Source organism: Gopherus flavomarginatus, chromosome 20 (assembly GCF_025201925.1).
Source record: "Gopherus flavomarginatus isolate rGopFla2 chromosome 20, rGopFla2.mat.asm, whole genome shotgun sequence".
In the NCBI taxonomy this organism is placed as follows: Eukaryota; Metazoa; Chordata; order Testudines; family Testudinidae; genus Gopherus; species Gopherus flavomarginatus.
In genome coordinates, this window is record NC_066636.1 from 17,828,266 (window position 1) to 17,842,461 (window position 14,196).

Below are 14,196 nucleotides of genomic sequence, written 5' to 3' on the forward strand. Positions count from 1 at the left end.
ATCACTCGAAAAAGAAAAGACGGTTACTCACCTTTGTAACTGTTGTTCTTCGAGATGTATTGCTCATATCCATTCCAAACCCACCCTCTTTCCCCACTGTCGGAGTAGCCGGCAAGAAGGAACTGAAGGGTGGCCGGGTCGGCTGGGGTATATATCCGGCGCCATAGCGGCGCCACTCCAGGGGGCACCCAGCCGACCCGCCGAGTGTTGCTAGGGTAAAAGTTTCTCTGACGAACGTGCACGCAGCGTGCACACACCTAACTGGAATGGATATGAGCAACACATCTCGAAGAACAACAGTTACAAAGGTGAGTAACCGTCTTGTCGGTGGTGGTGGTGGTTGTTTTTTTTTTTTTTTTTAAATTGTTGCTAATATCAGTTTAAGTTTGTGAAATGCTTTGCAATCCCTTCAGATGAATGGAGCTGTAGAAACATGACTATTTTCTATATCTCTCTAGAGCCCATTAGTTTACATACATTAGGCTACATTCTTCTTTTGGTTGCTGTCATACTTCTCCATTAATATCAGTTGGATTACTGGTACAACAGAGAAAAACTCAGGCAATTAACTTTTAAGATCAATATGAATAAAATTCTTTGGCTGTGAATGTGGACTTTTCTTTCTGGAGCAGTGGTGTTATTTGAGCTGATGCCATCTCTTACTATGTGACTTTGGCTTGCAGGGGAATCTCTTTAAGCTTGCTGCCAGCAGGGACTGAAGTGGCAAAGTGCCAGAGGGGCATCTGTCACCTCTACAATCCCTGCAATATCTACTGGCCCAGTAACTGTGAGGGTCAAGCCCTGTTTTAAACTGCAGACTACATTGAAGGCTCAAGAAACAAGCCATGTCTGGAGCCATCCCAGCTTTCAGCAGTTAATGTTTTTACATTCCTAGGTTGTCTTGTTGCATTTTGCTTTACACTCATTAAAAATAATTCCAAGTTAGAGTTGCAAAAGTCCATTAAATCTCATCCATCTTCTCCTAGCTACTACATTATTGTTTCTTAATCAATGCTGCATGCAGGCTAGCAGACCTAAAATTTAACTTCTCTTAAACAAGATCCACCATGCTGATTAAAAAATCAGCTTCTGGACCTGTGACCCTACAGTAACAAACCCTGTGCAGGAATTCCCTTATGGGCATGTTGTCCTTTTCAGTATTAAAATGTACAAGACTCTAAGGCCATGTATACACTACCACTTTTGTCGGCAAATCTCATGTCGCTCAGTTGTGTGTGTGGTGGGGGAACCCTGAGCAACATAAGTTTTGCAGGCATAAGTGATAGTGTGCACAGTGCTTTGTCAGCAAGCGAGCTCTCTCCCATCAGCATAGAGCAGCTGCTCGAGCGATCTTACAGCATAAGCTCACTAGTGTAGACATGGCCTAACTCTACTTCAGAAGAAGAGGAGTAGAAGGACATAGTGGAGTGGACGGCGGTACCTTTGTGTGTCCATGAATCAAATAACAGAATTGCAGAAGTTAGAGGATGGACGATATGTCTTGGTTTCTCTAGTCCATTTCTCTGCTGGAGCAGGATTGTTCCTTACTCTTCAGTTTTAAATATCTGAAGTGATTAGGCTTCCTCCACTTTCCTTGGGGAGGTTTTCATAAATACATCTCACTTCCAGCAAGTTTTAAATTGGCATTCAGTCTACATGTTCCCTGTTGTTATTTCCTTCAATTATTCCTACTTCTACCTCTGTGCCCCACCCTAAATAATTCTTGGTATTTACATATGTAGCTAAAAAGTCCAATGTTTGTCTGCCAGCTTTGACAGTGTTCCCTTACTTATTTGTTTTTTTAAAGCAGTGCTGTTATGAAAATGTGGTAGGTCTCCATCTTCCACATTAGTGTGACAGTTTTGATTCAGTAATTTCCCTGTCAAATAAAAATATAATTTACATTCCTATAGCACGTTTCACCCCAAGAAGCAAAGTGTTTTACACACTTAAAATATTGAAACAATGTAAGGGAATATTTTTCCCATCTCTAATACTCGACAACAGCCTGACAGGATACAGCAATACTATACAACAGTTTAGGACAAGAAGTGAGAGAGAATACTATGCCCAGTTAAAACTACAAGGGGAATTTTGGCAGGCAGATTATAATTTCATTCGAGTGATTGTCCACACACGTTGGACTCTTGCTGTGCTTCTCACACATACACGTGCAGAAGACTGATTCTTTTGGTCAGTGGTCACCCTTGGTTTCTTCACCTCCCCATCTGACTGCATAAAGGGAAAAACAGGCCCAGCTGTCCCTCACTTCCTTATTCCTGCCCATGGCAACGAGTTGGAACCTGCAGTTTCTGCTCGCTCTGCACACTGTCATTTTTTTCTTAGCCTTGTGTATGCTATCTGATTGGTGTAGTTTTCTCTTTTTTGCACCCATTGGTTTTATTTCTATATAATTAGATACGTTAGCCTACATCTCTCCCCTTGTGGTGGGGTACTAGCATTATTGCAGAATCTAAGTCACCAGGATTTAAGACCTGTTCCTTGTGTGATGCTTTGATGCCTATTTATGATGGGCATTCTTGATGCCTGCTATGCCTTGGATGAGGCAGTGAGTTCACCCACGGTGGCCTCAGTTGATGAATCTAAGATATTCTAGGACCTAATTAAATATATGGCAGAAACCTTAGATGTAGCCCTTGAAGTGATATGAGAGAAGAAGAACAAACTCATGGATATTCTGCATCTCTCTACTAGTCAGGCTTCGATGCCCATTAATAAAGGGCTACTGGAGCCTGCAAAAAATATCCAACCTGGCTACATTCAGAAGAGCTAACCGGGACTACCACGTTCCTGATCAGGGATTCAAGTGTTTTTATTTTCATCCAGCTTTGGGTTCCCTTGTAGGGGCAGCAGTTCAGGAGAGAGCAAAACAGCAGGGACTTCCTAGGTCCACACTGAGAAAGAAGGATAAGAAATGGAGCCTTCTTCAACTGCATGGTATATTTGTCAGCTAGCCTCCAAATGAGGGTGACTATCAGGCCCTCAGCCCTCATCTCGAAATACAGACAAGTCTCATCTTACGCAGGGGGTTCCGTTCCGCGGTTAGCACGTAAAGCGAAAACTGCGTATAGTCAAAATTACATTGAGTTGAGTGGTGGGCGGAATCGCCCTCACTACAGGTACAGTATTAAAATTGTTATTTTTCTCTCTTTTTTTTGTTTTTGTTTTTGCCAGCCGCATAAAGCTGAAATCGCGCATGTTAAATGTGTGTAAGATGCGACAGATCTGTGTGTTTTGTTTTGTTTTTTTTAAACTGGGATAAGTTTTCTTACTTTATAAACAAGTTTCTCAAGGAGCCCCAGGAGAACATGAAGTCTGTCACGGCAGAGGGACAGCTGACTGTCCACACTTCCCTACAGTTTGAGCTGTACATGTTTAACACTACAGCATTCATAGTGGCTGCTGCAGTAGCCATGAGGAGGTAATAGTATCAGTCTTTGGGGATTCCCAGGGAGGTCCAAGCAACAATTGAGGATCTCCCTTTTGAGGGTAACAACCTTTTCAACACGGGAATGGATGAGGCCCTCTACTACTTGAAGAGTTCAAGGGTGACTACACTCTTCAGGCATCTATATCTCGACCCCAAAGAGGAAGCAGTCACTTCAAGAGCCATCCTTCATACAGCATTCCTCTATCCAATATTACAGTTGGCCACGGAATACCTTGGAGCTACTGAAGAGAAGACAAATATTATCGCAAATGGTCTTCTGCTGCCCCATAGACTGGGGTTTCCGCAAGGCAGCAGGTTTTGATGCCCGTTGCTGAGAACGGATCGTATAGCCTGATGTTCTTTTTATGTTCAAGGGCATTCACCAAGGTTGTGACAGCTTATGTGAGGAGACTGGGAATCATAGTCTAGCCTGACTTCAACAGGCACACTGCTAGCTGGGCAGAGAAACACGGCTGGATTCTGGTTAACCTCTGGTGCTAGGCGAGCAAGGCATTAGACTTCAGCAAGAGCATGAGAAATGATCATACCTACAAAACTATATCCAAGTGGCAGACAACAGACAAAAATCCACACTGATTTGGAGCATAGAATTTATAGGAGCACTGTTCAGCTCCAGATCAGCAAGAGATTACCGTCAAGTGAGATTCCAGACAAAATTTAGGTGAAACTCACACGAGTGAGAACATGTCTCAGACTTCCAGAACACACAGCCTCATGTACTTACATTGTACACCATACTAGACTTCCCCTACGCTCCGCCTGAGATGGTCTGGGACATCACCATTCAAATCCCCTACCTGGACACAGTTTCCTTACGTCTGTCAGCCTGGATGCTGGCTAGATGACATCCACCAAAAGAAGCTGTTTAGCTGCGGTTCAGAACATTCTTCTACAAAGCAGGAAATATTTAGCTAGATTTAATTGCACAGCTAAATGGAAGAGGTTTTCTGTTTGAGTGTCACCACCAGCTTTCTCCCTTAAAATCACCAATACTGGACTCTTTGTAACCCTGAAACAATCTGGGCTTTCCATCAGCTCCATAAGGCTCCATCTTGTAGTAATATCTGAACATCACCTTCCTATCTAGGGGTCACAGGTTATTTTCCCACCCTCAGTGGCAAGATTTCTGAAGGGCCTTATTCATGGCTTTTCCTCCAGTTTGGGCGCCCCACGCTCCTGGGACTTCAATACAATACACCCTCGCTATAACGAACCCATCAGGATCCAAGCCATTTGTTTGTTGTAGCCAGTGGTTCATTATAGTGAAAGAGCCCTGCTGCCCCAGCGGGGAAATGAGAGGAGAGGAGGCCGCTGACAGCTCCTCCAGCCTTGTGGCTGTGGCAGGGCTGGAGGAGCTGTCAGCTTCCACTGCAGCTGTGGAGCTCGAAGTGGGATTCAGGGACCAGGTTCTTTATAGCCGAAGATTCATTATTATGAAGGGCATTGTAGTGAGGACGTACTGTATAGTATTAGCAGGGTTGATGATCCCCATTTTGAGCTCGTAGCGACTGTACCGCTTGTCAGTGAAGACTGTATTTTTGATAGCCATTACATCAGCTCAAAGGGTAGAGGCAACTCAGGTCTTCATGACTGGTCCTCCTTGTGTGGTGTTTCATAAGGACATTTCCACTCTTAGACCTCACCCAAGTTTCTGCCCAAGGTTGTTTCTCAGTTCCATGAAAACCAATCCATTCGCCTCCCAGTTTTCTTTCCCAAACCTCATTCAGCCCAAGGGGAAGTTAAACTTCACACACTTGATGTAGTATGGGCACTGTCTTTTTACTTAGAACTAAATCATTCAGCTCACACCCAAAACTATATGTGGCCTTTGCTGATAGAAATAAAGGACAACTTGTATCCTCTCAGAGGTTACCTAGGTATGTTTGCAATTGCCTAAGGATATGTTGAGAGTTAGCAAGGTGAGAGCTCATTCCATTGGAGCTCAGGCAACCTCTGCTGCCTGTTTGAGGAATGTCTCAATATTTGAAATTTGTAGGGCAGCTACATGGTATTCAATCCACACACTTACAAGACACTGTTCCTTAGTAGAAGCTTCCAGATCAGATGCTGATTTAGTAGGGCTGATCTGCAGTCATTTATTTAAGTAGCACTCCTAGCATGCACTTCCAAGCAATGGGACAACTACACTGCTTTTTAGTCAGAATAAAATCTGTCAGGGCAATCACTTGAAGAAAGAACGATTATTTCCTCTATATTAACTGGGTTCTTCGGGATGTGTTGTCCACACAGATTACACAACCTACCCTCCTTGCCCACTTCTACAAATTCCTACTTCTATGGGATTCTCTGTTGGTGAAAAAACTGAGGTGTGATTGGGTTCACTCTGCCCTTTATGGGCTTGGGAGTGTGGGAGGTGCAAGGGCAACTGGAGCACAGGCATAGCCCCAGCTAACACTGATGACCAAAATAATCCTATCTTGCATGGATGGATGTGCCCACTTAAAGCAAAATCTTTGTGGACAAAGCTTCTCGAAGAACCACAGTTACTGCAGGCTATGTAACATTCTATTTTAGTTGGATTTTGGCCAAGATACTTCTGTTAACTCTTCTTGTTGTACAAATGTTGCCATGGGATCTTTAATGACCATGATTGTTCAGGACCTTGGTTTTATAACGCTTCTGAAAGATAAACATATCCTTGAGCACAGACCTGCTAATATTAGTTCAGTACTGATTTGAAGAATAACACTTCTTACTGAATTGCCAACGGTACTATGTGAAATACTCATTAAAAAGAGATCCCAGCAAAATTCCTTTGTTTTGAGTTGGCAACTTCTTACCTATACAGTCTTATTTTGTCTCTAATTATATGATCACACTGTTTTTTCTGCAGGACCCCTGCCTCAATCAGTGCACAGGAACAATGCTGCTGACCGAATGGGTAGCTATGCAATACTTCTTTTTATCATCATCATTTAATGTCTGACCCTATGCTTTTTTTACTGCACACCAATTTAAATCCTGAATACAGTATTAAACATTTCCTGATGGGCTTTTCTTTGAAATGTGTCACTGTGGTATCTAAGTAGTTCATAAACATTAGTGAATGAATTTAATCTTTGCAATATCCCTGTCAGGTAAGATGGTATTATCCCCCATTTTACATATGTGGGTGTGAGACCGATTGAAGCCAAAATCGTCGAATGCCCTACTCATTTTGGAAGCCCAACCTGAGATGCCACAGGCTTGATTTTTATTCAGAGTACTTAGTGTTTTTATAGCACTGTATATGTTCAAAGCACAGATCCATTGACTTCAGTTGCAGTTGTGAGCTCTTAACACTTCTTCAGATCAGGTCTTAAGTGTTCTAAAGTGGGAACCCAGAAAATGAAGATCCAGTGGGCACTTGTGAGAAGTTTTTGGATTAAGTGACTTACCCAGTATCAGACAGGAACTAAGTGGGAGAGGCTGGATAGACTCCCGTTCTCTAGGATTACATTCAACTGCCATAAGCACAAAACCCCTTTTCTCCTCTTTCTGTCCTTTGTTTCATTCACTACGCACTTTCCAACTTCTGCAACAAATGAGGCTGGTTCATACAGATGACATGGCCTCATTTGTTACACAACCTTGATTCATTCCCAGAGCACCTTATAGTCTGTGCACTGAATGAGGCAGATATTCTGTGGAAAATATATTATGTGATCATGTAATTAAAATCTGTATCATAATGTATATGCACAAGGGGAGTGAATTAAAGTTGCCTGTGCAACCTTAATTGGGCATTATCTAACTTTTACATGCTGGACTTTGCAACCACAATGTTCTTTTGACATAACTTTTTTTAAAATTTATTTAACTTCCTAATCTTAAACCAAAACAAGTAAACTGCAAAAACAGAAATTTCATCACCTAGAGTTCTGTTGACCCCCACATGAGTCATCAGCAAGACTGGCACCTTTATGTCCACAGCATAGACTTCAGTTAACAAGACTTATTTCCCCCAGGTGACTAGCCCACATAGAGGATAATGAGATGCACGTTTTGGCAGTGAGTTTCACTGCTATTTAGTAGGAAGAGAGGTATGATAGGACTCAAGACTCCTGAATTCTATTGCAGAGTCTGTAGTGGAGTATTTTTCAATGGTTAGAGACCTTTTTGCCCTATTCTCCCCTTTCCTAGTATGTCCCTCTCCTCACCCCCTTTCTTTTGTGCAGTCAGGTTGTTTCCTCCTTTTCCTTCTCCATCCTTTGTGCTGCCTGGGTGCCAACTGAAGAAGCATTGAGCACACAGGAGAAACCATCTCCCTGTTCTCAGTTCTGGTGCCACAGCAGCCCTCTGGGTACCAGGCGAGGCAGTTGCAGGGACAGACTTGCTAAGTCCCTCCGTTCCCTGCAGCCCTAAGACTGAGCATGCTTAGTTGCACTCTGGGCATGGTGCATGGTCACTGTGGTTGACATAAAGGAGCTGTACGGGGATGGTGCAGACAGAATCTTTGGAGAATAGTGGAGTCAGTGCCTAACAAACTTCTGTTGAGCATGTGCAAATAAATATTTTCAGATGCTGATAGCCAAATTCGCTTGTTTTTTCATGGGAATGGCAAAAGACACATCCTCAACACCAGAGCATCCCTCTGGCAAATATAAAGTTCTTGTTACATAACCAAGAGGTGCTAGAACTTCTCAACAAAACACTGTAAGAATTTTTCCAACATGAATAGAACAATATATTTTCTTTTAATCTCACTCTCTGAAATGGTGAATCATTTTATGCTGAAAGTTTCCTAAAAAATTCAGCCTGAGGCAAACACCTGTCATGGAAAAATTTAGCCTGGATAGTCAAAATCTTGCAAAATTAACTGCAAATGAAAATGTCATTTTATAAGGGAAAGTGTTAGGCAACTATAACGATAGTAGCAAAACCAGCACTGCATGTAATAGTAACAGGCAATGGTATTCCTTCAAGGAGACCCGGTAGGTGCATAATAACTCTTTGAGACCAAAGGGATTGTGATGGAATATTTCACATACCATGTAATATTACGATATTGAATTCAAAGGACACAAGATACTGTCTTTTTCACAGACTTAAGTCCAGCATGTAGGCTAGGCAAAAAAGAGTTAGCATTCTTTAATTTTTTTAAAAAAAAGTTTCTGAACTAAAGGGGCAAAGGCCTTACAGTATTTTAGGATATTCTCAGGACTCGAGGGGTAGGCAACCTATGGCACGCACACGCTCACACTGCCTGGGTCCAGGCCACCGGTCCATTGGGGCTTTGCATTTTAATTTAATTTTAAATCAAGCTTCTTAAACATTTTAAAAACCTTATTTACTTAACTAAACTATTGTTGTGTGTTATATATTATAGACATAGAAAGAGACCTTCTAAAAACGTTAAAATTTGTTATTGGCATGCGAAACCTTAAATTGAGTGACTAAATGAAGACTCGGCACACCACTTCTGAACGGTTGCTGACCCTTGCTCTAGTGTGATCCAAACGTGCTCAATAATTTTTCTGTATATTAAGGCTGAAAGTGAGATTGTGTACTGTGTCTCTTGGATGTGGAGCACATACAAGCACTGTCCAGGAGCAGGAAGAGGGGCTAAGGTGGCTTTAGGGTCACTTTTGTGCTCTCCCAGTACTGGGTTGTTCTAGGGGGCAGTGCAGCCCTCAGCGTGATTATGGTTGCCATCTCTGACTGCCTATGGTTGGCAGTGCTGCCCAGAATTTCTATGATCCTGTGCACTGTGGTTCTTCTCCTGGCACACCCCTTACACTGGGCTTGTGAGAGGTCCTGTGACAATTTACCTGATCCTGAAGTAGTACCTGTGTGCCAAGGGAATTCTCTTCTTGTTAGCTCGGAGACTTTTCTAGTCTCATTACGCTGCTGGATCAATGTTCAACAGCTATGCTGGGGGGCAGGAGAGATCCATCTTTGAAATTTTTTAGAACTACCTGTGGGATTTTGATGTCCGGTTCCCTGGACAGCTTTGAAAATCTCAGATGTGCAGACTAGTAAAATGTTGATGCATGGGAGAGGTGGATCTTTTGAATAATATATTTTAAAATGTGTTCAGTGTAACTAATTCAAATTGTGGAGGCTAAAACTAGTCACTGAGGAATCTGTGTGAAAAATTTAAGGTGTGTAAAATAAGCAGATCTTATTTGACAGCTACTTCTGTTTTTCTTCTTCCAGCTGGCAACCCTCTTGTTCAGCAGGGTGGACAGCCACTAATCCTTACCCAGAACCCAACCTCGGGACTAGGCACAATGGTAACACAGCCAGTGTTACGACCTGTTCAGGTGATGCAGAATGCCAACCATGTTACTAATTCACCAGTGAGCAGCCAACCTATCTTCATTACAACACAGGTGAGTTTTCTGTTACCAAGTACTTAAGTATTCTTAAATATTTTGAAGCACTTTACGTAACTGTACGTAAGTACTTTTATGTATTCTGTACTTTAGTGCTTGTATTTAAGTACTGTTGAAGGTACCTAAATCATAAGTAACTTTAAAAAAAAAAAATTCTGCAAGTACTTTTTCAAGCTCTCCTGGATTCTGGTTCGTCCCCAGAAACCACTGGGTTGGGCACTTTAGGCCCTCAGTTCCAGCTGCCATGGGCTTTTTTCTGTTGTTCCTGCTGTTCCAGCAGCCAGGGAGGGTGGTGGCTCTGCCCTCTTCATTTCTGATGGGTCACGACAGGTCCAGCCTATTGGAGAGATGCGTCAGTACAGGGAAGGGGGCAGAGCAGGCAGGCACATACCTCTCAGTGTCCTGCATTGAGAAGACAAGCCCAGTAGCTGCATACCCTGCAGGATAGGATAAGAAATGCCTACCAGGCACTGGGCATGCTCCAGTGCTGAAGGGGCTATTGGAAAATTGGGGCCTAAGGAATTGTTTTGTCAACTTCCACCTGGCGCCACCACTGCCAGTCATTGTATCATTGATTATACTTCCTGATTCATTTCCTGTTGAATTGTAAATATTCTTAGTCTTCTTTAATCTGGAAATATCTCTTCAGTCACTAATGGCGTCTGAAAATAAAGTGTTGCCGATTGTAGTGAGAACTTACTTCTCAGATGTTGTTGAAGATGATGGGAACTTTATTGAAGCAGTTTGTAGTTTGTACAAACCGAAAAGAAAGACAATTCACAGACAACAGAAGGCATTCTCAGATTTCACCAAACATGCAGGTAAATAATTATTATTAATTAAATATGGTTCATTCCATTTTTTGCTCACTATATTTTCCCCTCAATTGGACATACTTATTATTTCTTGAACTGCTGTTTTGATGTTTCCTGAAATTGTGATTTGCTAGGCTAGAAAAGGCCATAAATACCATATTTACTCTAATTCAGTTTTTTATAAAACACAGACTCCAAGCAGTATTTATGGTATGTTTTATACACAACTTAGCATTTGTTTTTCCTTTTGTATTTGAGCAGAATAATAATTACAAATTAATATATACATAGTTGCTCTGAATAAAATAAAATACTTTTTATTTGTTTTTTAGAGAAGTCATGAAGAAAAGGACTTTGGATGCAAGCAAACTATTGATGACTTGCTCACAGCATCTGAGGAAACCCCAAAGTGAAAGGCCCCCTGTCTGATGGAGCAGTGTCCAAAGAAAAAATAGACAAGATAATTCTCAGTTTTATTAGTGATATGCTGACTCTGTCAACTGTTGAGGGGTGTGGCTTTCACACTTTATTTACTGGAATTATTCCCAAAGCTGCTGTCATGTGAACTGAAAAAATAAAGATTAAACTACTGGGATAATACAACTTGGTTCTTGAAAGCATAAAAAACAAATTGGCATCTCTACATTATGTTTGCACAACTGGAGATGTGTGGACCCTTCAGGCGAGAAGCTACATGGGTATTACCTGTCACTGGATTGATTACTAATCCAACAAGAGTCTGCCGTTTTAAGCTTCCAACACTTTATTGGAATACATTGATAACAATAAGATCACTTCTCTTTTGACTCAGATCCGCTCACCGTTTGATCTGGACTCAGTAAAAATAACACTTGGCAAAGACAGTGTTAGCAGTTTTGTTAAAGCCTTCAAGCTGTTTTCAGGGCCTGGAGTGTTGGAGGATGATGCTGATAAGAAAGTGGAGGAGGATGCTAGTGAACAAGTGGACACCCTGCGTTGTGATAGAAGTAGCCATGTGAGTATGGATGAAGTTTTGACAAGCGATACTGCTGACTGTTCACGTATTTTTTACCACCACATATTTTGCCACTACGTATGACTGTTTTTGATACACTCTGAACTTGGTAGCAACTACTGATGCTTCTAGGGCTCTTGTCAAGAACTCTCATCACAAGCATCTCTTCAGAAATGTAGTGGGTAAGTGCTCTATCTTAAGCAACACTGCATACTAGAGTTCAAAGAATTCTGAGATTGTGAATGACACACTTGGAAAAACAATCCGCAAACTTACCTCTACACAATAGAATTCAGAGTTCAATAGCTTTCACCATATTTACAATATGCCTGATGGAGAATTTTGGCAGTGGGAGACACTCTAACACAGCTGGAATTTCTAGGTGACTTGTTGGAGGTGATGTCTGCAGTTGCCACTGGACTTGACAGACTTAAGGGGAGGAGAACATTAGTCTTTCTATGGTGTGATTCTGCCTACCACACTTGTGCTAAAATCTAGACTTGACTCATTTTTTCCAAAATACAATTCTTGCTTGGTAGATAATGTGAAGAAAGGCTATAGAAAAGGTTTGGATGTATTTTGACATTTGATGCAGCTGTGAGTAACAAAAGTGCAAAGTCATTTGTTGTTGTTTCTGTGCTACACCGATTTTTTTAAAGTTGCGTTGGCTGCTGAATCAGATGGAGAGAAAAATTTCAGAGGAAGTTCTTTTTACATGATATGGTTTGTTGTGACAGCCTACCAAAGCCTACAGATCAAGCGATAACATCCAAAGATGCCACTAATTTCTAATGCTTTGATGATCGGGGGCATCTGACTCCCACTTAAGAATTGTTGGTATGCATCTCCTCAGTGATCCATCTCATGAATTTGATCAACTGAAAAAATATCCAGTAGTTATTAAACTTTTTATTAAATGTAATACTACCCTGCCAGTCATGCTCCAGTGGGAAGATTATTCAGTAGTGCTAGACAAATCTTTTTGCCAAGAAGGAACTGTCTTCAGGATGATACGTTCAAGAGTCTACTATTGTTGAAGAAAATGACCATTTCATCGAATGAGCTGCTGTTTGTACATAATATATATATAAAAAAATGATATAATGGAAAGGAAATTTATTTACGTTTTAAGTGATTTTTTTCATTGTTCCATTCTCTTTTCTGTATATAAATAAAGTTTGATCGTTGTTCTTTTTCTTTCTCCAACTATGTGCTTATATTATTTAGGTAGTTGTTCATATATTGGCCAGAGAATACAGGCATTGAAAGTACTTGGCACTTGTATTTTTACCTATAAATGCAGAAGTATTATTTCTACTATATATTTGTACTCCTAAGTACTTCTGTAATGATATACTTGTCACTTATATTTAAGTCCTTTTTTATCAATACTTATGGCAAAACAAGGGGATGGTGGTGGTCCATTGACTGGCACAGAGGAGCCTGGGCTCTTAGATCAGTCAGTTCTGTTTGTTAGTTTTATTTTAATAACAAACACACAAACACCCTGTGGAAAACAGAGAATAAAAATGCTTGGAAGAATAGCCAGCCTTGGCTAATACTTTATATCAGTTTGTCACTCTGATAACTTCATATGACTTACTCTGACTAGTGCTGTCAATGTGAAAATTCTTCATTCACCTTTACCTTTTTAGGGTGGGTGGGAGGGGAACTGTGGTTAGAGGATGTTTTTGAGCAGATTTCTACTGGAAGAGAAATTGGATTTATGACTTTGCAAATATAGGGTCTGATCTAATGCCAGCTGAAATTGATGCAAAGACTCCATACTGACCAAATACTGGTTCTGCTGTGGTTGCTGAATTTATCTCTTCCACTCCTAAACATACCTAGGAAACCTCAAAGAAGTAATTTGGGAAGACCATTCAGAAACTAACGCCACATTGTGATAGGTAAACATTGCACTGATTATCTCTGTTTTTGGTTTGTTGAAATAAATATGTTAAAGATAATTTTGCCTCTTAAATGCAGGGATTTCCAGTAAGGAATGTCCGGCCTGTACAAAACACAATGAATCAGGTTGGAATTGTTCTGAACGTACAGCAAGGCCAAACGGTTAGACCCATTACCCTAGTCCCAGGTAAGCAGTGTATCCACTGAAACAGACTAAATGGGCATGTGGTAGAAATCTATCTTTTAGCGTTTATCCAACTAAAGGAACATAAACTAAAAATATTATATCTTGAAATTTGTTTCCTTATCTGTGTTTCCAGTAGCTCTGGAAGAGTGGGATTTTTCTTAAGTACCTAAGCCCCTGGTCCTGCGAACACTTTCCTACTGTGAGTAGTCTCACTCACAGCAGTAAAGCTAAGCACACGTGTAAGAGTTTTCAAGATCAGGGTCTGTGTGAGTAAGAGTATGAGTCTCATTGAAAACTGCTACTTTGGAAAATCCCACCCAAAATTATTAAAAAGGGAAGAATATGAAAATATAATTTTCACTGTCTGATGTTTCCTTTTGCATTTCACTCATCTTGGAAAGTGAAACTATTTTAAAAGGTGCTGAGCATTCATAATCTCCACTGACGTTAGTGGGAGTTGTGGGAGCTCAATGCTGCTG

The 14,196-nt window shown here is 41.1% G+C and overlaps 1 protein-coding gene and 1 long non-coding RNA gene across 7 annotated transcripts in view; both read left to right on the forward strand.

The window, feature by feature from the left end:
- The window catches only part of POGZ (pogo transposable element derived with ZNF domain), a 73,041-nt gene that overhangs the window by 33,892 nt on the left and 24,953 nt on the right, over nucleotides 1-14,196 (forward strand). For 4 of the 6 annotated variants that reach the window (XM_050929790.1, XM_050929791.1, XM_050929792.1 and 1 more), the window contains exons 4-6: nucleotides 6,327-6,374; nucleotides 9,632-9,807; nucleotides 13,609-13,717. In XM_050929790.1, the coding sequence (XP_050785747.1) occupies nucleotides 6,327-6,374; nucleotides 9,632-9,807; nucleotides 13,609-13,717 (333 nt within the window). The remainder of the gene's footprint in view (nucleotides 1-6,326; nucleotides 6,375-9,631; nucleotides 9,808-13,608; nucleotides 13,718-14,196) is intronic. The other 2 variants (XM_050929793.1, XM_050929794.1) reach the window with 1 other exon arrangement.
- On the forward strand, nucleotides 9,815-12,825 carry LOC127037868 (uncharacterized). Its single transcript, XR_007770490.1, has 2 exons — nucleotides 9,815-10,631; nucleotides 10,958-12,825. It is a non-coding gene; the product is annotated as an uncharacterized LOC127037868 (long non-coding RNA).